This window comes from Eulemur rufifrons, chromosome 2 (assembly GCF_041146395.1).
Source record: "Eulemur rufifrons isolate Redbay chromosome 2, OSU_ERuf_1, whole genome shotgun sequence".
Classification (NCBI taxonomy): domain Eukaryota; kingdom Metazoa; phylum Chordata; class Mammalia; order Primates; family Lemuridae; genus Eulemur; species Eulemur rufifrons.
Window position 1 is genome coordinate 20779100 of NC_090984.1, and position 22625 is coordinate 20801724.

At 59.0% G+C, this 22625-nt stretch overlaps 1 protein-coding gene across 1 annotated transcript in view; it reads left to right on the forward strand.

Annotated features, from left to right (window-relative positions):
* Positions 1–22625, forward strand: part of PSTPIP1 (proline-serine-threonine phosphatase interacting protein 1) — a 38871-nt gene that overhangs the window by 6574 nt on the left and 9672 nt on the right. The window contains exons 2-5 of the mRNA XM_069457080.1: positions 13099–13199; positions 13548–13622; positions 21153–21187; positions 21423–21529. Coding sequence (XP_069313181.1) covers positions 13099–13199; positions 13548–13622; positions 21153–21187; positions 21423–21529 — 318 coding nt within the window. The remainder of the gene's footprint in view (positions 1–13098; positions 13200–13547; positions 13623–21152; positions 21188–21422; positions 21530–22625) is intronic.

The window sequence follows — 22625 nt, forward strand, 5'->3', positions numbered from 1 at the left end:
GCTTTCCCTGGTTGCTGCTGGGGTCTACACAGAGCTGGGGCAGCAGCCCCTGGCGTGGAGAAGGGGAACCTTGCTTTGGGCTTTGAAGGGCAGGTGTCAGGAGGGCAAAGGGCACTCCAGGTGGAATGTATGGCACAGGCAAAGGTGTGAAAGGGGAAGTGGCGTTTGGAGGATAGTTTTCTGGCCCAGGGCATTGTGCAATGTCGGAAGGAAAGGCCTGAGCAGGTTGTGAAAAGCTTTTGCCCTAAATGGTGGCTGCCTCTCTGCACCCTCTCTGGTGATGGCTGTTTCCTCTTGTGCAAAAGGGCTGGGAGGCTGCAGGCTGGGGGCGGGATGTCCTCACCCAGCATGCGGCTGACACTGCAAACCACAGGATGGAGGGAACTAGGGGTGGAAACCAAGACTGCCTCGGCTTCGAGCTAGAGAGAGTGGCGCCCTGTGCCTGGGCCGCCCGCACCAGGGCTCCCTCTGGGCTGGCTCTGGAAGGTCCTTCCCTCACAGGCTCGGTCACTGCCTGTCCACAGGTTCAGAAAGAAACGGGCTTCTCTGAAGCCTTCCCTGGCCCCACCTTCACCAGTTGGGCAGGCTTGGAGAATCATTCCCCCTCCCTGAACCTCAGTTTCCTCATCTGTAGGATGTTGGGGTGATCCTCACCTAAAATAAAGTCTTCGAGGACAGGGAGGCTCCGGGTAGTGCTAAGGGACCGCCTGTTCCTGCTCACCACAGTGAGGTAGCCGACCAGGAACAGGTGCCAGGGGACGCAGATTTAAAATTGTGTGTGCACCTACAGGGTGAGCCTTCTGTGTGGACCTTCCCATTTCCAGAATCCCTGCCGACCGCGGCCACCAGTGCGCGGTACATTCCACCGTTAGGGAGCCATCCCGCCGTTTTTAAGTAACACGATGATCTACGTTATCTCACTTAATTCCAACAATAGTCCTGCGCGGTTGGGACTCTCATTCCTGTTTTGCAGAGAGGACGCTGAGGTTCGTGGAAGGGATGTGGGCCTGGGGATGCCACGCGGGGGCTGGGTGGGGCCTCGCTGCTGCCTTCCCCAGGCCTGGGTCACAGAGCCCCGTGCAGTTAATGGGGGGGGTGTGCTGGCACCCTGAACAATGTGTGACGGAGCAGGCAAGCGAGTGACACCCCTTCCGCTGCTGTTGACAGGCCACCCACCATTGGGCAACAGGAAGTGCCAGCTGGAGCCCCAGAGACTAGCAGCCAGTGTGGGGACAGGGTGGCCAGATGGAACTCAGGGCTTCCCAGCTATGGAAACAGGAACGGGAACACAGCCGTGCCGGGCAGGAAGAGAGGGGTGATGGGCTGAGGCAGGAGCATACTTGATACTTTCAGGGGACAACAAGGAGGCCTGTGTGGCTGAAGAGACTGACTGGGGTGGAGAGGAGTCAGAGACAAGGTCAAAAGTGGAGCAGGGAGCCAGATCTTGTAGGACTGTCATCATCAAAATCCCAATGCCCGGGCTACGTCCAAGGCCACCTACACCTGAGTTTCTGGGGCTGGGCATGGGCAGCAGTCCCTTTCAGAGCTCTCTGATGCCTCCAGCCTGTGGCCAGGGTTGAGAACCGCTGGTGTAGGTAATTGTGATTAATCGCCGTTGCTAGGCAATGAGCATGCCACTGGTTTTACCATTTGTACAACCTCATTTGACTCACCTGAGTCGAGGTTAGAAGTTTTTGCTTTTGTTTGGTGCTAAATGTAGGTAACATAAAATTGAGCATTTTAACCATTTTTAAGTGCATAGTTCAGAGGCATTAAGTACATTCACTCTTTTTTTTTTTTTTTTTTTTTTTGAGACAGAGTCTCACTCTGTTGCCTAGGCTAGAGTGAGTGCCGTGGCGTCAGCCTAGCTCACAGCAACCTCAAACTGCTGGGTTCAAGCGATCCTCCTGTCTCAGCCTCCCGAGTAGTTGGGACTACAGGCATGCACCACCATGCCCGGCTAATTTTTTTTTTTCTATATGTATTTTTAGCTGTCCATATAATTCTTTCTATTTTTTAGTAGAGATGGGGTCTCGCTCTTGCTCAGGCTGGTCTTGAACTCCTGAGCTCAAACGATCCGCCCACCTCGGCCTCCCAGAGAGCTAGGATTACAGGCGTGAGCCACCGCGCCCGGCCAAGTACATTCACTCTTTCCTGATCTGTTTCACCATCCTGAACAGAAACGGTACCCACTAAACAATCATTCCCCACCCCATCCCATCCCCTATCCTACACTCTCTCTCTATGGATATGCCTGTTCTAGGTATCTCGTATAAGCAGAATCGTACGATACTTGTCCTTTTGTATCTGGCTTATTTATTTAGCATAATGTCTTCAAGACCCATCCATGTCGAAGCATGTGTCAGAATTTCCTTCCTTATGGCAAAATATTATTCCATTCTGCATAGATACTTCATTCTGTATATCCATTCATCCATCCACAGACACTTGGGCTGTTTCCTGTTTTGGGCCATTGTGAATAATGCTGCTATGAACACTGTTATACAAGTATCTCTTTGAATCCCTGCTTTCAATTCTTTTTGGTATATACCCAGGAGTGGAATTGCTGGATCCTACAGTCAACTTTTTGAGTAACTGCCAAACTGTTCCACAGAAGCTGCCCCATTCTACATTCCCATCAGCAAAGCAAAAGGGTTCCAGTTTCTCCATGTCTTTGCCAACATTTGTTAATTTCTGTTTGTTTTTTTTTATCATAGCCTTCCTAGGAGGCATGAAGTAGTATCTCATTGTGATTTTTAATTTGCATTTCCCTAATAACTAATGATGTTGAGCATCTCTTCATGTGATTCTTGGCCATTTGTATATCTTCTTTGGAGAAATATCCACTCAAGGCCTTTGCTCTATTTGAATTGGGTTATCTTTTTGTTGCTGAGTTGTAGGAGTTCTTTATAATTCCGGGTATTCATCCCTTATCAGGTATACAATTTGCAAATGTTTTCTCCCATTCTGTGGATTGTCTTTTCACTCTCTTGACATTGTCTTTTGATGCACCAAAGGTTTTCATTTTGATGAAATCCAATTTATCTATTTTTTGTTTTGTTGCCTATGCTTGTAATGTCATATCCAAGAAATCATTGCAAAATTCAATGTTGTGAAATTTTCCACCTATTTTCATTGTAGAGTTTTAGAGCTTTCATTTTTACATTTTGGTCTGTGATTCATTTTCAGTTAATTTTTGTATATAGTGTAAGGTAGGGTTCAACTTCATTCTTTTGCATGTGGCTGTCAGTTTTCCCAGCACCATTTGTGGGAAAGACCGTTGAATGGTCTTGGCATCTTGTCAAAAACCAATTGACCATCTATGTGATGGTTTATGTCTGGGCTCACTAGTCTAGTCCAGTGGTCTATATGTATGTCCTTATGACATTACCACACTATTTTCATTACTGTAGCTTTGTAATAAGCTTTGAAATCAAGAAGTGAGAGTCCTCCAACTTTATTCTTCTTTTTCAAGATCGTTGTGGCTATTCAGGGTTTCAAGTAGAGGTTCTTGTTTTATAGGTGAGGAAACTGAGGTCTGGGCCTTCCTGGGGTTCCCCAGCCTGAACTGGCCACCAGTCCATGACAAAGTCCCTGGGCACATTCACACCCTGGGCACACCTGGGGAGATGCCTGCCTTAGAGGGTCCCTGGGTTGTGGGCTTCCTGGGCAGGCCCCTGACCTCCAGCTTCCTTAAGGCCCCACCAGCTCTCGCTCTTCTTCAAGGAGGGCCTGGAGGAAAGACCTGCAGGCTGGGTCGCCGACCTCCTCAGTGGGTCAGGCGGAGGTCCTGCAAAATGGATATCTGCCCTGGCCTTGGCCTGCTTGGACCTGAGGGGCCTTCGAAAATCGGGACTGCTGGCCCTGAACTTCATGGACTGCAGCCACTGAAGCAGTAGGGGCTCCCTTCTTGGTCATCTCCTGAACACTTTCCCTTTGACTTGGACCAACTCTGAGCCCACTCTCCCAGGCATGGGGACCTCAGCCTGTGGTGGTAGAAGGGCCCAGAAGGACAGCTATGAGCGATCTGGGCAAGCAGGGCTGGGGGGTAAGCACAGGAGTCAGGATCAGTGTCCTGGGAGCTGCTTTGACTACTAAACAGCCATTGCGGGGGTCTGCACAGCACAGGGCAGCACAGGGAGTGGGTGGGGTGTTGGGGTATCTGCAGTGATGTTCACTTTGGTGCAGAACAGGAAGGAAATTAACCCTGGAACCAAAGAAACAGATGTGGCTGATGCCAGGGCCAAGAGAAGACCAGCAGCTGAGACTGGGCCCTGGGTCAGGGCAGGAGGGACCATGAGGCTGCAGGGGTTTCATCCCAGTCCTCAGGTAACTCCCATCCCAGAGGGAAGGAGCTTGTACTCCCGAGTCCAGCAGTCTTGGTTTGACTCCTACTGTTGCAGGCTGAGAGCAAAACATTAAACAGTGAAGGGTCCCAGAGAGCACGGGGTTCCCCCAGGCAGCCCAGCTCCCCAGGGCCCAGGCATCTTCCTGTTGAGGACCGTATTTTCCCACGACGTGGCTCTACGCAGCATGCACTGGGCAAAGCAATTATCCAGTCCCTAACACAGAACCCATTACTTGGAGGACACCATCTTTGTCTCTCATTCTGACCTTGGAACCCAGTGCTCTACTTCGATTCTACCACATTCACCGGGTGGCCCTGGTGAGTCCCCGAACTCTCTGAGCCTCTGGTTCCTTGTCTGTAAACACTGCAGTATTAAATTGACTTCTGTGGTCAGAGGACTGAGATGTGGAGACGTGCATGTTAATGGCCTAGCAAGGACAAGGGAGCCCCACATGCAGACCCCGCTGTGGGTACAGGAGCCCAACTAGCCCCAGGCCTAGAGGGCATCTCAGCTGGAGCCCAGGGTCAGCTCCGGGACCAAGAAGCTGCCGAGGCCAGCGGAAGAATCCAAGGGGGCCTCCAGAGGCTGCAGGGCTCTGTCCCTGCCTTTAAGGATGGGTGGAGGAGAGGAGTAGGCTCCCCTGCAGCGCCGGGGGCCCATCTGTCCCCAGAGCAAGCCCCAAGCCCAGGGGCGGCTGCCAGTCTCCACACTGCAGCAATTCACAGCCACAAAGCAGGGCACCCCACATCAGTCCTGTGGGGGTGCAAGGTCCACATGCTCTTCCCAAATCAGAGATGAAAAATGGAGGCCCAGAGATGGGGAGCAGCTAGTCCAGATGAGCGTCCCAGCTACGGTTCGAACCCAGCTCTTCTTTCTTGGTTACTTTCAGTTCATACGTGCTCGCCACCAAGGCCACCGTTTTTAGGAGCTCATTAAGTGTCAGGTGGCCTTTGCTAGGCTCCTACAGGTGTAATTTAATATTTCATATAGTCCTCAGAGCCTCTGGAAGGGGGGTGATGAGTTCATCCTGATGTTATAGAGGCAGCTCAGGAGGTGAAGAGACTCGCCCAACATCACACGGTCTGTGCGGTGCTGGCCAGAACCAGGAGCCAGTGCCGAGCTCCTCCCACGCCCCACCGCCTGGACGCCCTCTCAGGCCAGTGCTCCCTGGGACGTCCCCGGGCAGGTGACGTGGGAGGGGTGATGCCTGGGGAAGGGGATGCGCAAGGACAATGCCTGGACCATTGGTGCCTGGTCCCAGGCCCTGGCTGGCCACTCACAGGCTGGAGCCTGCGCAGCAAGGAGCCCTGTGCGGGCGGCCATGCAGGGCACAGACAGTGCCTGTCCTTGCGAAGACAGCCCAGCCCCTCCCGGCTTGCTCCAGAGGTAGTGTCTCCTCCAGGGCTCAGGGTCTGGGGGGGCTCAGTTCCATCTTCCCTGCATCAGCCACCCCCAGGGTCCCACGGCCTCCCGCTCTGACCTGCCCTCTCCCTCCGCATCCGCCTCCTACCTCACCTGCTGCTGCGTCCCAGCGAGCCCCAACTGTCAAGTCAGCTTGGCGGGGGTGGCACACAGCTGTGTGACCTGGACAAGTCTCTAACCTTGTTGGACCTCAGTTCCTTATGTGTGATATGGGGCAAAAATGACACAGCACCGACGTGACAGGGTTCTCTGAGGATTAGAGGTGACCGTGTGGCAAGGCGCTGGCTTCATGCCCATCTACACCCCGCTAGGCATCCTACCCGCCGGCTCTTTTCCTGAACTTGGAACCTGCCTCTGGTTCTTGTCACCTCCTGGGAAGGTCCTGCCCCTGGCTCTGCGTGACTTGGCTCCCCTCCGCCTGGCCTTGTGTCACCTTTTCAGACACCTGCTCCGTCCCTGCCACATCTCTCTCTGCTGCCTTGAACCCGGCTTGGATGGCCACTTGCAGCTCCAGACTGAGGACTCGTCCCCACCCTGCCCTGCTGGCCTCGTGTTCTACATGTTTTGGGTTCGTGAAGCAGGAGGAAGGCCCGAGAGTGCGGCAGGGGAAGTGGGCGGCCCTTCACAGAAGGGGCCGGGGGAAGTGAGGTAGCGGAGAACTTTCCTTCCTCATAATTGAGAGGCTGATCTAAAAGAACAAGGCCGTCAAACCAGACAGATCTTGGTCAGAGGCCAGGCCCTCCCACACGATTAGAGTGACCGCCGGCCCTTGCTGTCCTCATCTTCACAGGGAGGGGGGTGGTAACAGAACAGCGGCCGTGTGGCCAGTATGGCCGAGAGAAGACGCCACGTGCAACGTGTCCTCCTCCAGTGCTCATGTTGTCCCCACTTGGTGGGGTCCCTGGGGGCCCCTGGAAGCTCACCCGCAGGCTCCCGGCACGAGGGCCCCGCTGGCCAGGCTGCTGGGGTGAGGGGCCCGGTGAGGCCGGGCGGCTGCCAGACGGGGCTCTGCGGAGAGCCGGGGCACTCTGCAAACTCCTCTCTAATCTCAAGCTCCTGTCAGCCCAGCTCAACACAGACCAGCTCTCTCTTAACCACAGGAATATGCTTTTGTTCTCGGAAAACATAAGTCTGTCTCTGCCTTCTTGGACCTCTCACTCCAACACCTACTCTGGGCCATCTCAGCAAAGCCGTGAATGATCCCACATTTATATGTTTATGCACAGACCCTTCCAGTCCCTGGGCCCGGGGACTCCCAGATGCCAAGCTCCTACTTTATTTATTTATTTTTTTATTTCATCTTATTATTATGGGGGATACAGAATTGCAGGTTACATACGTTGCCCATGTACTGCCTTTCCCCCCAAGTCAGAGCTCCAGGCGTGTCCGTTCCCCAGGTAGTGCGCATTGCACCCATCATGTAGGTATATATCCCTCCCTTCCCCACCGCCCCCTTCCCGAGTCAGCACCTTCAAGCGTTACCACTCCCCAAACAGTGCGCAATGCACTCATTGTGTAGGCATACCCCCATCCCCTCCCCCACCCCCCACCTCAGTCTGATATCCGATTTGTGTCGTTCCCAGATGTGTATTTAGGTGATGTTCAGGGGAACCAGTTTTCTGGTGAGTACATGTGATGCTTGTTTTTCCATTCTTGGGATACTTCACTTAATATAATGGGCTCCAACTCTCTCCAGGAGAACCATAGAGATGTCGTATCTTCATTATTCCTTATAGCTGAGTAATATTCCATGGTATACATAATACCACAAACAAGCTCCTACTTTAACATGTCGTCTGGGGCTGGAGCCCTCTCTATGGAATCCCCGACCCAGGTGCTCTATCAGAGTGGCATGCTTGTGTCCCAACCTGGGGCCACTTGGGCTCTTGGGAAGCCCTTCCTTGTGTTGACCTGGAGTTGGCCTCCCTGTCCCTGCCCGTGAGTCCTGGCCTGGGCTTGGAGAAGCCAACCACCCACGTTCCCTCTGTTCCCAATGGATCCACAGAGAGCTGCAGGTGAGACACGTTCCCCAACGTTCTTCCGTGGCTTTGGCTTGGGACCTCGTCCTTACGCACTGCTCCTGCGGGACACCCTGGGCAGGCAACCGCTTTGTTCACTGACGTCTCTGGCCATCCACCCACCCAAATCACACCTGAGCGTGGGCCATTTGCTGACCAACGGTGGAGATGGGTCCCATTGTAGGGTAGCAACTGTGGGGCAGTGGAGAGTGCCTGGAACTGCCCAGGGACTCATCGTCCCTGAGCCTCAGTTTCCTTATCTCTACAGTGGGGATGCTGCCTGCCTCGGGGGACTGTGGGAAGACCCACAGGGGACAAGTCTGTCAGGCTTATGGAAAGGTGTGGGTGAAGAGCTGCTGAATCTGCAGGCCAGCGGTCTGGTCCCTCCAGGGGGCACTCAGGACCCAGCAGTCACACAGCCACGTCCTCTTGGGGGCCACACTGAGGAGCTTCTCCAGCCCCTCATCCAGTGTGTCTGCAGGCAGCGCTGCGTAGGCCCTGGGTGCCGGGGTCCGGCAGAGAGCCGGTCACAGCCACGTTCTGCCCTCAGGGAACTTGCTTTCCTAACGGTCCCCGTGGTTTGGTTTCTCAGCTCACAGAGACAAGCAACAGGGCACTAGTTGCTGGTAAACTCATGGTGGCAGCCACGCTGGCTGCAGAAGTCCCCGCGTTAAGCTGGCGTGAGGAAGGGGAAGGCGCCAGCAGGCCCAGCAGCGTGCTGCTCCGAGACCATTGTCCAAACGAGCTGGCAGGGCTCCGGGGCTTCTGAAATTAGGGAGTGAGCCGAGTTTCCATATTCCATCTCTTCACCCACCAATAAAAGATGACCTCTGAAAAAGGTTAAAGGCCAGGTGCAGTGGCTCATGCCTATAGTCCCAGCACTTTGAGAGACCGAGGTGGGAGGATGGCTTGAGCCCAGGAGTTGGAGGCTGCGGGGAGCTATGATGACACCACTGCACTCCAGCCTAGGTGACAGAGTGAGACCGTGTCTCCAAAAAAAAAAGAAAAAAGAAAAAAGAGAAAAAGAAAGAACAATGGTTAAAAAAAGTGAAGAGTCTATCAACCCAAGAGCATGTCAGACATCATTAGAAAGATTTTCAAGAATGGTGGCAAGCCTTTTACAAAATGGAATTTGAACTTGGTAGGGTGCAAGCAGAGACTTAATTTTTCTTTCTTCTACCTTCCAAACCCTCTGCTGGATCTCGCTCCCCGACCCTGGGCTCAGGCTAGAGCTTTTCCAGTCGTCGTGAGCTGTAACCCAATCCAGTCCAACCCAATGTCAAATTTTCACTCTCATTCAATCAAAGCTCCCCCTGCCCCCGCCCAGCTGTGCATGGGAGGCCTCTGATGGGGAAAGAGAACAGAGCTGGTTTCTTCCCTTGCAGTGTTGTACCCATACCCCGCTGCCAGCTGCTTCTGGGGTCTCCGTGGATGGAGTGGGCTGCGGGGCAGCGACTCTAAGGGGGAGAAAGGTCTCACTTCCTTGGTGTTGTAACTGGTGACGGTGCCCCTGGGGGGCAGGTGCACATACGTCAGATCTTTCTCTGCTGGGCACCTGGGCAGATTCCTTGGCCACCCCGTCCCCCTGGAGTACCCGGCTATTCCCTCTCTTGCAGGCAGCTGCTTCTGGCCCTCCCAGTTGCACCCAACAGTCCCGCACACAGTTTCTCTTTGGGGCTCCTCTTGGCCTGCCGGGCCGTTCTCATGGACGGGGAGTTACAAGGCAGCTCTTCCTGGCTACCTGGCTATGTGCCACAGCCCCTACTTGGTTCCCAGGTAAAACTTCAGCACCAGTTCTTAGACACGGCAGATAGGAACTGGGACCAAAACCCAGGCCTCTCTCCCCAAGGTAAGAGGCTTAGCTGTCCCCTGATATACTTTATATCCTGGAGCTCCATGTAAGGGAGCATTTGAAAAAGGTTCTGCTACCGTTTAAGTGGACCTTCTCAAGGGGGATGATGGCTCATTTTTCCCAGCTGGCCATGTTGGGGAGGTGGCAGGCCGGGAGGGGGCAGGGCACACGGAGCTACCACTTGGACGGCCACCTGGTGACAGGCCCTGAGCTTGGGGCTTTGCAGAGAGGTGGAGCAACGGGAGGTTAAGAGCCGAGATCTGGGCCTGGGACGTCAGGCGATCTTGTGGTCCCTGTTCTCACCCATGCACGCTAGTTCATTGCTTCTCAGATCAGCTCCGTGTGGCAAGACCGACGAGGCCCATTTTCACAGGGAAGGAAACAGAGGCTGAGAAGGGCCGGGGTCAGGGCAGGCCTGAACCCACAGCGAGTCTGTCAAATTCCTTCCCTTATCTCGGGCCAGAACGCTCTCTGGCCTGCAGCCTGCCCTGATGGGGCCGTGCCCCGGATGGAGCTCCCGCCCCCAGCTCCTCAATGAGGAAACCAGGTCCCAGGAAGGAAAGTGGCTTGCTCTGGGCCCTGGTCTCTGTGGCCTAGCCCCTGCAGCCACTGAGAGTGATCTGGGCAGGAAAGGAGGAAGTCGCGGTAGGTATAGAGGCTGCTTCTCCACCCACCCGATGGGTGCATGGTAGGCCCGGCCAGCTCGTGGGCCTGGAGCAGGGCTCACGGGAGAGGAGAGCAAGCTGGGGGCTGTCCCTGGCCAGGACAGGCCATCCAGATCTTTGCTGCACTGCCTTGAGGCTGGGCGGGAGCACACTTCCTCCTGCCCTCGGCTTTCCCGAGCACGTCCTCCCGGAGCCCTGGGAGGTGGCCCGGAGCCCAGGGTGGCCGCACACCGTGGATGACAAGGGCGGGGTCCCACATCTGGCTTGAGTGGGCCTCCCAGAGTAAGGGACTGTGCCTGCTTGCCACCTGGCACCCCCTAGTGCAGGCTGGGTTGCCCCAGGTGCCACATGGCTGGGCCGTGGCCTCTGGCACTTCTCTGACGCAGCCTGAGCACACGGCTGGCCTCTGTGAAGCTACGGTAACTGAGCTATAGCCCAAAATACAGCTTTGATTTGAGGTGGAAAAAATTTGAGTCAACACTTTCGAGGTTTTTTTAAAATCATTTTTTGATATTTCAAAATGGAAGATGGTTCCTGGGCTGACCGCTGTGTGACGGGTGTGGGCATATGGCTTTGGGGACAGGCCGACCTGGGCCCAGATCCCAAATTCTGCCCTTCACCAGCTGAGTGGACTTGGGCAGTCACTTCTCCTCTCTAGACTTCCTCGCCGCCACCTGGGCACCCCCCGGTCTGTGTCGTGTTCAGGAAGGTGACGGCTGTGATGTTCCTGGCGCAGCGTGTGCGGGTGGGCTCGACAGACGGAGTTCGCAGAGGGCAAGGGCGACAGGGGCTGCGGGTGGACGGGAGGATGTGAGGGGAGGGGAGAGGAGGGCAGGAGGCCATGGTGGCCCCTGGGGGCGACTCTGGTGCCGGGTGGACCTGCATGACTGGCTAATTGATGGAACGATTGGTTCGTTCATTTCCCTAACAGCATCCTGAGCCCGACTCTCCCAGCTCTGAGCCAGGAGTGGGGACTGATGCCCTTGAGGTGGCAGCTGGGCTGTGGGTGGAGGAGCCGCAGGCTGGGGGGAGGGGTGCAGGGTGGCATCGTGAGTCCCCGGGAGAGTCAGGCACTTCCTCGGAACAGCCTGGTCCTTGTGATTGTGGCTCACCCGGCCGGCCTGCACCCCTGCTAGCGCCTCCGTGGCTCTGAGCAGGAGCCGGACAGGATTCTCGAGCCTGCAGCACTTTGGGGACTTGAGCTCCTGGGGACCCGGCCTGCAGGGCCCCTCGCTGCGGCCCGCCTTCTCCAGAATGGCCAACGTAGGTTTGGTTTGACTTCTCTTTCCTCTCCGGGGGCCTCAGGAAGGACAGAATAAGGTTCCCCTGGCGAGTCGGGGCTGGGTGTGCGGCTGGCCTGCAGTTGGCGTCTCCCTGCTCCGCGCCCGGCCGCCTCTCCCAGACGCACGGTGGAGGGACAGTTCTCTGGAGAGTCCAGACTCTTGTTCTGGCTCTGTGGCCTCAGACAAGCCCTTGACTTCTCTGGGCCAGTTTCCTGAAGACGGAGGGGCACTGGTTCCGGGTCCTGTGGTCGGCAGCATTTTCACCTGAACACGGCGTCCCACTCATGGCGAGGGGCGGGAGGCTGAGGCTCCAGATTTGTTTTTCTTCCCGGCCACCAAGGCTCTGACCTGGGGTTCCTGGGGGAAGGCCGAGGCTGAGGGGCAGGAAGCTGTGGTCTGCCGGCTAGTGAATGGACAAGTGGCTGCCCACGAAAGCCACAGAAATGGAAGTCTGGCCCAGCGACACCAGCCTGGACATGGAGGTGGATGTCAGCTGCAGGCGTGTAGGAGACTGGGGGACAACTGCCTCCTGCTGGGGCCCTGGGTGGCCGGCCAGGGCCCAGACTTTCTGTTTGCCACCCTGTGGGCAGCTGAGCCTGAGCCAGGTCCTCCTCAGGAATTTCCAGCCGTGCTTGTGGGGCAGGGCATGGGCCTGGGCCCCGGAGAGTCCTGTAGGACAGTCCTGAGTCTGCCCAGGTGGGCTGGAGCATGCGGCCAGTCGGGACAATCTACATCATCTCTGCCCTCCCCCCATATCTGATTCTCCTTAGACCTTGAAGAACAACAACGTCTCTTTCTAGAACCAGGCTTAATGCCTCTTCCCGCAGGAAGCTTTCCATGATTGTGGCTCCACCTCTGCTCCCCACATGCCCACAGGTGGCATGCGGGGGGAGGCCTGGGGCAGGGGCAGGAACGCAGGCCCTGCCTGGGGGACAGGTTAAGTGTGTGTGACCTTGGAGAGCCCCACTGCCTCTCTGAGCTCGGGGGGATGGGGTGTGATGTGCGTGGTCAGGGGAGCTGGGCTCCTTTTCCTGGTCTCTGAGGCTTTAGGGGGGGTCTCTGGGGACAGAAAAGAAGACAGGCCAGATGCCAAATCGCAGGGCCGGCCCCGGCTATGGTGGCCTGACAAGCTCTGCCTTCCCCTGGAGTGAGCCCGCGTGCCCCAGGGGGGCTGGGAGTGGGCGGCCTGGCCTGGGACCTGCTCTCTGGGCCTGGGCGTGTCCCGAGAGACCTCTGTCCCCTCTTAGTCCTTGAATACTACCTCCCGCCGCCAACTTCCCACACCAGTGCCTCAGGCACACCCAGAATCCTCTTCCCTTCACTTAGGTACCTGTCACACACAGGGTTGTGGGGGGACCCCTGTGTGAGGCCAGGGCTGGCATCCCAAGAGCTTGGCCTTGAGGCGGGGAGACGGAGGCAGGAGAGAGGCCTCTCCTGGAGGTCCCCACCGGGCTGTGTTCGGTGCCACCCGGCCGTGGCCCTCATGCGTCCCTCTGTCCTGTGTCACAGTGCAGGGACTTCACGGCCCACACGGGCTACGAGGTGCTGGTGCAGCGGCTGCTGGACGGCAGGAAGATGTGCAAGGACGTGGAGGAGCTGCTGCGGCAGAGGTGAGCCGGCAGGGGGCGCTGGACGCAGGCGGAGGGCGACCGTCTCCACTGGGGTCCTCAGGGAGTGGCCCGGCGGGTCCCCATCCCAGCCAGGCTGCTGTCACAGCACCCCCTGCTTCAAAAAGTCAGGAGGACGACTCCCCTGGTTCCCCAGACCTGGACCTCCCAGTGGGCAAATCACTCGATGGGCTTTCGAATGTGCCCGTATGTGGCCAGCACTTATTTCCAGGAAGGCCTGGGCTTAACGTTTTCAAGGGGCCCTGCCCGCCCCCCAGAGGCTCGCGGGGGGTCCTCGGTTCTGCCGCAGACCTGCAGGAGACCCGGGCCCACGCTCTGTCCTTCTTGCAGGGCCCAGGCGGAGGAGCGGTACGGGAAGGAGCTGGTGCAGATCGCGAGGAAGGCGGGCGGCCACACGGAGATCAAGTAAGAGCTCGCGGGCCCTCCTTTCCCGGCCTTAGACGGGGTTAGGGCTTCCTGGTGTTGGGCGGACTGGGCAGGGCCAGGGAGGCCCTGGATGCCCACAGCATTGGGGTGTTGGGCCCTCCCCCCCCCGGCCCCCGGTTCCCGGTTACTGGGCTCTCTGGTGGGGCCGGGCTCTGTGTGGGGGAGAAAAGCCAAGGGTCTGAGCAGGGAGGCAGCAGAGCCTGTGCCCGCCTGGGCAGCCTCACCCAAGTCCGGAGGGGCAGGTGACAGGCCCCTCCGCTGGCCGCCCGCGCCCCCTGCAGCACCGGCTCAGCCTGGGCCTCCAGGATGGAGGTGTGGCCAGACACGGGTGGGGGGCCCGCACCTGGGTTCTGGTGCCAGCCCCTCACGCACCAGCTGTGACTCGGGCTGCCCACTGGCTCACTATGTGCCCCATGCCCTCGTCAGCGGCGGGGCAAGGCCACCTTCCTCAGAGGGTCAAGTGGGCCCAGGGGCTTAGCGCAGGCCTGGCTCAGAGAGGAGGCACCAGGGAAATCACTACGATGACGCAGCTGGGGGTCTCCCTCCCTGGAGGTCTCGTGCAGACTGCCGGGCGGGGGGGACAAGGGGCGAGGGAGACTGTTTCAGGGCAGCGGAAGAACTTTCTAACAGTGGAGTGGCGGGGCTGCTTTGGGGAGGCACAAACTCACCCCCGGGTGAGGACAGAGCCAGACTGAGGGTCAGACAGGACACTGGACTCCAAGCTCTGGCAGGGCTCTGGGAGTTCTCCCCTACCCGGGGCCTGAGGCCTGCCCCTGCGCTGCTGAGCAACCCCTTCCCTCCACCTGGTCCCCTGGAGGTCCAGCCTGTGGCGCCCCTGGCTCTGCCCCAGAGAGGGGACGTGAATGTGTAGCACCCTCTAGGTCTCCTAAAGACCTGGGGCTCCCTGGCAGTTCCTGCTTCTGACCAGGAGTCCCAACAAACAAACAAACAAACCCACCTCAGGAAGGGCTAGCAGAAGGCTTAAAAGTGGTGTCAGCCAGGGGAGATTAATGCCCAATGCCCAAAGGGTGCGTGTGTTAGACCAGAAAATGCACACACAGCCCGAGGAGTAAGGATGCGTGAGCTCTGGTCCTGGCTCCGCCTTTGTGCGCTGTGTGACTGTGGTCAAGTTGCTTCACCTCTCTGAGTTTTTCTCATCTGCCCACTCCAGTGGGCTGTTGTGCAGATAAATAAGCACCCGGTCTCAGGGCCTCCCGAGGGCAGGGCTGAGGGCTGGATGCAGGCTGGGCACAGAGCGGGGCTCAGGACGTGGTAAGGAAGGGACGGACGGGGCTGGGGCTGTCCAGTGGCGCTGCGGGAGATGCGCAGGCAGGGGAGGTGTGGGCCGTGTGGGGCTGGGGGACATGTCCCCAGAGGAGCCCTGCCAGCCCCTGGCCTCCACGCCTGCTGGAAAAGGAGAGCTGTCCAGAAAGACGGGGCAGCTCGAGGGGGTGCAGGCAGGGCGCGAGGGAGCCAGGCGGGAACGGCCAGCGTGAGGCACACGCAGGGGGCTGTGAGTCACAGGGGACTGACAGCCGGGAAGGAGAAGCCACTAACAAAGAGAACAGCACGCGGGTGCGGAGCTGGGTGGGCTGTGGGAAAGGGCAGGGACAGCGCATCTGGCTCCATTTTTAGAAACAGGAAGTGGCCAGGTGGAGGCTGTGGGTGGCCCCGGCCCCCACGGCTGTGGAGGCCTGACGGGCTTACTGCGTGACCCTGGGGGTCCTCCTCCTCCAAGTCCTGGGTCCCTGCCTGTGAAAGGGGATGTCATCCCGAGGGGTGCTCTGGGCAGCCACGGGGTGCTCAGGAAGCAATGGGGTCGTCACAGGCCGCAGCCATGGCCCCCCCAGGCGTCAGACACATGGGAGGCACCTGCCTAGCTGCCCGCTGAGGGGCCTGGCTGGGCAGCCTAGGCCATTTCCTTTGGGACCCAGCCCCTCCCTGGCTCAAAGCCAAGGGCCCTTGGGAACGCTGCACAGGGAGACGGAGGCTGGGAGTCCCTGGGGTGGAAGGGCCCTGATCCAAAGGCAGAGCCCCAGGCTGGGGCCCGGGAGCAGAGTCAGCGTCAGGGGAGGAGCCGGAGCCCAGGCAGGGAGTGCCAGGCCCTCAAAACCGCAACAGGAAATATAGAAACAAGGTCCACGCGGCTGGGCAGCCCAGCCACAGAGATTCCCGGAGGCAGGAGGCAGGGGTGGGGCGGAGAGAAACCAGCACTGGCGCGGGCTCACCCACAGGCTGGGCACCGGGGAAGCAGGGCAGAGCGGCTGCCCTGCTGGAGGAGGGGAGGGTGTTTCTGCCAGGGGACCAGCGTGGGCACAGAGGAGAGCAAGCGCAGGGCATGTTCAGAGCCAGTGAGTGCCGGGGCAGGAGTCGAACCCATCCCAGCTCACCTGCTGCCTCCTTAGGGCCGTGCCCCACGTAGCTCCCACCTCAGTCTACTGCACACAGTGGGTGCATAATAAGTGTTGCTGTTGACTCAACTGCAGACACGGCAAGGCCATTTGGTTGTTCCTTTCTCTAACTGAGGGTCAAGCATCCATCATCCACTCACTGAGCCAGCAAGCACTTACTGAGCACCTACTGTGGGCCATGCCCTGGACTGAATCGGGTGGATTTAAGAATTAAAGTATAATGAAGGGCCCCACCATCCTGGAGCCAGAGTCTAGCACACTGGGGGAGACTTCATTCTCTTCCCCAGTCCTTCAAATCAAAGCCTCTCTTCAGGGCTCTCTCATTCCCCACCTCCTCCAGGAAGCCCTCCCAGACTTCCCGTCTTGCTTTGCCCTCACAGTCTTGGCTTAGACCAGGTCACCCCTCCCACACCAACCTGGTGGGCTCTTCGCAGGAAGCACAAGAGGTGGTCATGGCACCTGCATCGTTTCTTCATCTTGGAGGCTGGTGGGGAGTGTGTGTTGGCCCTTGGGCAAGGTGGACTGGCTGTCTAGCATGGGGCGCTGGTGGCCCCCTCTGAGGGGGGAAAGCCCCCGGCCTCCCTGTGTCCCACGGCTGCCCCAGGTCTATGGGATGCTCGTTCTCAGCCTCTTGCAGGGTGGGCAGCAGGCTGGGGTGGAAAGGCTGCGGGGTGGGGCTTAAGTGACCCCATAAATAGCCAGCAAGCACTGAGAGGGCAGAGCTGGTCAGACTCTGCTGCCTAAAGATGCCACATTTCTGTCGTCCCCTGACCTCAAGCCAGCCAGTAGCCCTGCTCAGGCCTGGAGGCTCAGGCCACGTAGATTAAAGGCAGGTTATTCTCGCCCCAAAGTGATTTTTGGCACGCGCCTCCTCCACATGAGACTCAGCAAGCACCTGCGGGGCAGTGGCAGTGGAGGATGCACAAATGAGACCTGGTCCCCAAACTCCAGGGACCCCCACGGCTCTTTCAAGGCATTGGAAAGACAGGAGTAGGCGCTGGCAGGGAGCTGACACCGTACATCCAGCCTGCAGAGAGCGCCCGGCCTCCTTCCAGCCTCCAGGCCCTGGCTCTGTTTCCCTGCGGCCCAATCTGACCGACCGACCCCCAAATGCTGCCGTGCAGGCAGCTCCAGCCCAGCAGGGGGACGCTGCACCCCAGGGGTTCCAGAAACAGGAGTGGAGGTGGCAGGGCGGGCCAGCCCCTTGTGAGCCTGTCTGCAGTTACTAGCGGTGAGCAAGGACAGCCCCACAAGGGGCACAGGTTTGAATCCTCACGTCCCTGCCTCACCCCCACTTGTCACCAACCTAAACTGCTGTGGTTTTCCTGTCAGAGGAGGTTTCTTTCTCACCATCTTCCTTCCTCTGAGCTCAGAGGAGACAAAGACGTCATTGAGGATGTCTGTGGGAGGGACAGGGCTCTGCTCCCACCAGGTGTCCCCTGACACCAGTTCACGAGGGCCCAGCCTGGGGGTGAGAGGCCTGCTCCTGTCAGCTGGGAGGCACACGCCTCCTGGCAGGCAGGTGAGCGGGGAACAGGGACGCCAAAGCAGGGACCTGAGGCAGCGGGAGGAGGTAGTATAAGGAGGAGACATTTACACGGGAAACCTGGGTTGTGTTTGAGCACAGAACTCAGGCTGAGCTTCCTGAGAGCCCCGTCAAAAAGGGCAATAGGATGAGTCACACGTGAGGGCACTGGTGACATGCAGCAGGAGGCAGAGGCCTGCACGGAGACCCTGTCCTTGACATGGGATGGAGACACAGCAGAGGAGAGCTCAAGGAGATCCTGACGGTGGCCCTGCACAGCCAGGTGGAGGAAGGGGGTGTGACAGAAAGGCCAAGAGAAAGCATGGTTGCTGGGCCTCACGGGCAGAGAGAGACTTCCGGTGGTCCCCAGAGCCTCCCCAAGACCAGTGCAAGGCCATTCCCCTCCAGAGTGTCTCTGCCCACCCACAGCGGGCTGCCTCGGGCCCAGGGCAGAGCTGGAGTCCCCCCCCCCCACCCACAGCGCTGAGGCTGCCTCCTTGAAAGTTTGGGTCCAAGAAGGAGAGGGAGAGCCCTGGGCCCTGCTGTGTGCGCGGCGCTGCGCTGGCCTGCAGGTGCCAGCTCCAGGAACAGGGCGCTGGGGCAGCAAGGCCTGCAGCCCAGAGGGGAGCAGGGGGGGCCAGCGGGGTCGGAGCCTGAGGTCCTGTCCAGCTGTCCTGGCAGAGCCAGCACCAGCATCTGTGCAGCCCCCAAGACCGAGCCAGGTTTGTGGGGACAGTTCAAGGTGAACACAGACTGCCACCATCAAGGCCGTCCCAGGGTTGGGGGCAGAGGCTGAATGTCCACCTGGCAGTGCGGCGGGTTCAGGCAGGCTCCAGCTTCCAGGCAGCGGCTCCCAGAGGCTGATTCCTTTCAGCCGCCCTGGGCCTGAGTCCACGGGCCAAGGAGGGTGGCGCACAGGTGGGTTTGGGGTTGAGAAAGCCTCAGTATTTATGGAGTGTTGAGTTTGCCACTCTGGGCTATGAGGCTGGGGACAGAAGGGAGGAGAACCAGGCATTGCCCCTGTCCTCACAAGCTCACAGTTCAGTGGTGTGACAGACATCCAATGGGTCTGCCCACAGCGACATTAGGGACAAGTGCTCAGAAGGGACAGAAAAGGACGCCAGGCCAAGATGCCGTAATGGGGATTAGCATGTGTAAAGGCCCTGAGGCGAGGAGGAACCTGGCCTGGGACGTGGAAGGCACCAGAGGGTGTGAGTGACTGAGGGGAGGGCCCGACGGGCTGACAGGTGGGGGGTGAGGGGAGGGGCTGATCTGAGACTGAGGACAGCGACTAGAAGGCGGTGGCGAGGAGAGGGAGGGACGGAGCCTAGGATGACTCCTGGGTTTCCGGCACACACAGCTGGTGGACAGGGGGGTCTTTGCGGAGAGCGAGCCCTGCAGGGGAGCAGGTTTGTGGGGCCGGCTGGGGCCAGTGTTGGAGGCACCTGTGGGCTGAGAGACCCAGCTCTGGGGAGGGGTCTGGGTGGGACGTGGTCCCACAGGAGCTGGCCGGAGGCTGGTGTGTGTGAGGGCTGGGCAGGGGGCGAGGGGGCCACACTGAACCTGGAGGGGCCCTAACCACAGATGGGGGACCATGCCAAGAGTGCCGGGAAGCAGGGGGACTGGAGGTATAATTGCTGGCGAGGAGTCAGAGTCCCCACTCACCAAGGGAAGGGCGTCACCACGTAGCCACCCCCTCCTTCCTCTGTTAAGCAGCAGAGGCCTGGCCTTGACCAGATCTCTCCTGGCTCCACCTGCTACCAGCTGGGTGGCCATGGGGCAGTTTCTTCACCTCTCTGACCCTCATTTTTTCATCTGTAAAATGGGGATAATAAGATACTTTCACTTGCAGAGTTGTGGAGGCGAAGTGACTTGGGACGACAGTTCTCCTATCTGCATGTACTAACGCCGGCAGCCCCCGGACGTTGTTAAACATGGGGCGCTCCCTCCCGCCCGGGCCCCAGGCTCGGCTGGACCTGGCGGAGCGTGAGAACTGGCTTCTGACAGGCGCCCAGGTGATGCTGCCGCTCTGGGACCTCACTCCGAGACTCCCAGTTCAGAGCCCGGCCGGGCGTTAACTGGGATGCCACAGCTCTCGCTAGGCTGGGCTGGGCTGGGGCCCTGACGGGCCAGCTGTCCAGCCAGGGCCCGGGAAGCCGGCCTCACGCAGACCTCGGGCACAGCAAGGCCAGGCAGTCTCCTAGCAGTGGGGACCGCGTTGCAGGCTCTGCACACATGCTGCGGCGGAGCCCACGGCCACAAGCCTCTCCGCTGGGTGCAACACTGACATCGGGAGCCTGGCTGCACTCTGGCCTCAGTTTCCCACCTGCCTCAGCTGACCGCAGTGCGGGGCGCCCCAGCATCACCCACACCCTTGCTTCCGGGGGTGCAAATGCGGCCCGGCCTCAGGCCGCCCTGTGCCGCCGCAGCCCCTCTGCCCGAGACCCGTGCTGCACCCACAAAGCTGCTCCTCGCCCTGGGCTGCGCTGAGGGTGGGCAGGGAGCCCAGCCCTTGAGGCTGCCTGATCAGAGGGGGCACTCCCCAGCTTTCAGGTGGAGCACACTGAGGGGACAGCTCAGGTCAAGTTGCAGGGACCTGGGGACCCCCCAGACTGGTGGGGGTGTGCAGATGTGTTCAGGGGAGGGTTGCACAACAACAGCAACCTTTGTAAAGTGCCTACCTTGCACCAGGGTCCTGACAGAGGCGCTTTATACGTATAAACTCATTTAATCCTCACAGCCATCCTGTTCATGCTATTATCCACATTTTACAGAAGGGAGATCTGAGCACAGAGAGGTGAAGTAACTTGCCTAAGGTCACACAGTAAGTGGCAGAGCGTGGATTGAATGCAGGCCACAGAATGCCCAGTTCAATTCTAATTTTAGATGAACAACAAATACTTTAAAAATGCAGGTATGTTCCAAATATTACATGGGGTATAGTCATATCCCCAAAGTATTTGTTCATATGAAATTCAAATTGAACTGGGTGTCTTGTGTTTTTATTTGCTCAATCTGGCAACCCTGCCCCCTAGGGTGTCATCCCGGCCACCCATGCCTGTGCCAGTCTCTCTCCTTCCCTCTCCCCTGGAGCAGACAGCGCCCACAGCTCTCGCCTCTGCACCTCTGCTTGCCCCTCCTGCCTCTCATCCACCTTCCCCCCAAGGCCCTCCCGGCCACCTGCTGAAAGCCAGGTCTGGCCCCTGCCCCCTGCTGCTGCACCCTGGGGGTGCTGGGTACCTGAGGAGGAGGAGGAGGAGGAGGAGAGGGGGCCCTGAAGACGGTGCCCTCTTCTCTGAGAATCCGGCCAGGAGCGGAGGCAGGGGGCGTCAATATCTCCCTCTTCTGCCACAGTGGAGAGGTTTGATCGCTTTATGATTCCAAAAAGGGAGCTTTGCCTTCCAGAAATCCTTGTTTGGGGCCCCAGTGGATGGTCACTGTCTGGCTGGAGGGTCCCTTGGGTCTAGAATGACCCATGGTCTTCCCACCAAAATACAAGTCCCTGGGGCCAGCCAGGACTTCAGGTTCATGCTGCGCCCTCTTCCTGCTGATCCAAACCGTTATGTTTTGCAGCTCCCTAAGGACGTCCTTTGACTCCTTGAAGCAACGTAAGTCCTGACGGTCCCCCACCCTGAGCTGCAGGGTGACGAGATCTCCCGGGATGGAATCTGGCCGCAGGGCGAGCTCAGGCTGCTGCCCAGCTTTGCACAGGAGCTGTGAGGCTGGCAGAGGGCTGGGGGGACAGAGGTGTGGGTGCTGGGCTGGTCCAGGCAGGGGGAGTTGTGGGTGGCTAAGGACCATCAGGTCTGACGTTGGGGACCAACGTCCATATTCTGTCCCCAGAAATGGAGAACGTGGGCAGCTCACACATCCAGCTGGCCCTGACCCTGCGGGAGGAGCTGCGCAGCCTCGAGGAGTTCCGTGAGAGGCAGAAGGAGCAGAGGAAGAAGGTGAGGCGGGTGCTGGGCGTGACAGTGCGGCTCCCCGGTCCCTGGCCCAGGCCACGTCGGTCACTGTGGCGCTGGGGGACTGGCCCCCTGGCAGAGCCTGTGGAGGGTGGTGGGAGGAGGTGGGGGTACAGTGCCCCAAGCTTGGGGGCTCGAGGGTGATCTGAAGGGGAAGGGAGGGTACGGCAAAGGCCTGGCCGCTGGCACCGGGCACCAGCTCTCAGCCTGACAGCCCCGCTGAGGGTCCCTCCCTCGAGCTGCCTCACGCCAGGGAAGAGGACAGACATTGGTCTTTTGGATATGCTACTACCACACACTGTAGAGGGCCCGTGGCAACCTGGGGGGTCCAGAGGAGGCAGTGTGAGTTGGAAGGGGTCGCTGGAAACTGGTCCGAGCCCAAGGGCCAGGGCTGTTTGTCCTGGAGGAAGGCAGACTGGGGCCAGTCACTGCAGGACTGACCACGGCTGAGGGGCATGTGCGTGGCAGGGGTGGGTGTGCTTAGCAGGCAAAGGCAGTCTCAGCGGCACGCAGGGCGTGGCTGTCCCTAGACAGTCACTGCATGGAAAGGTCCCCGTCATGGGCAGGGGTGGGGGGAGTGTAAGCAGAGGCTGAAGGGTACTTGAGGCTGCAGGGCTGGGCAGGAGAGGGCCTGAGGCTCTGATTGGCTGAGCATCTGGTCCCTGGGAGGGCGGCAGGATGCAGGCTGGCCTGGCAGGTGGGCGTGGGCCCGTGAGGACAGGGGCTTGGCCTCGCAGAGGCTCAGTGACGAGGGTGGTGCTCTGAAGAGGGTGGGAGAGGCCAGCACACAGAAATGCTTCTTGCTGGGGAGAAGGAGCATCGTAAAGTGTCCGAAGAACTGAAGATGAGCTGCCGAGGGGAAGAAGGCTCCACCTGGGGGCTGGGGCCAGGCGGGGCCCGGCTGTCCTGGCCCAGCCACCTTCCTGCTCTATGCCTCAGTTTCCCTCTTGCAGCATGGGACACTTATGCCCACCTCCCAAGCTTTGGGAACAGCCCAGAGCCAGACACCCCGCAGTCTTCACACACAGGGCTGTGGCTCTGCTCAGTGGCTCTGGTGGCAGAAATGTAGCGCAGCTACACA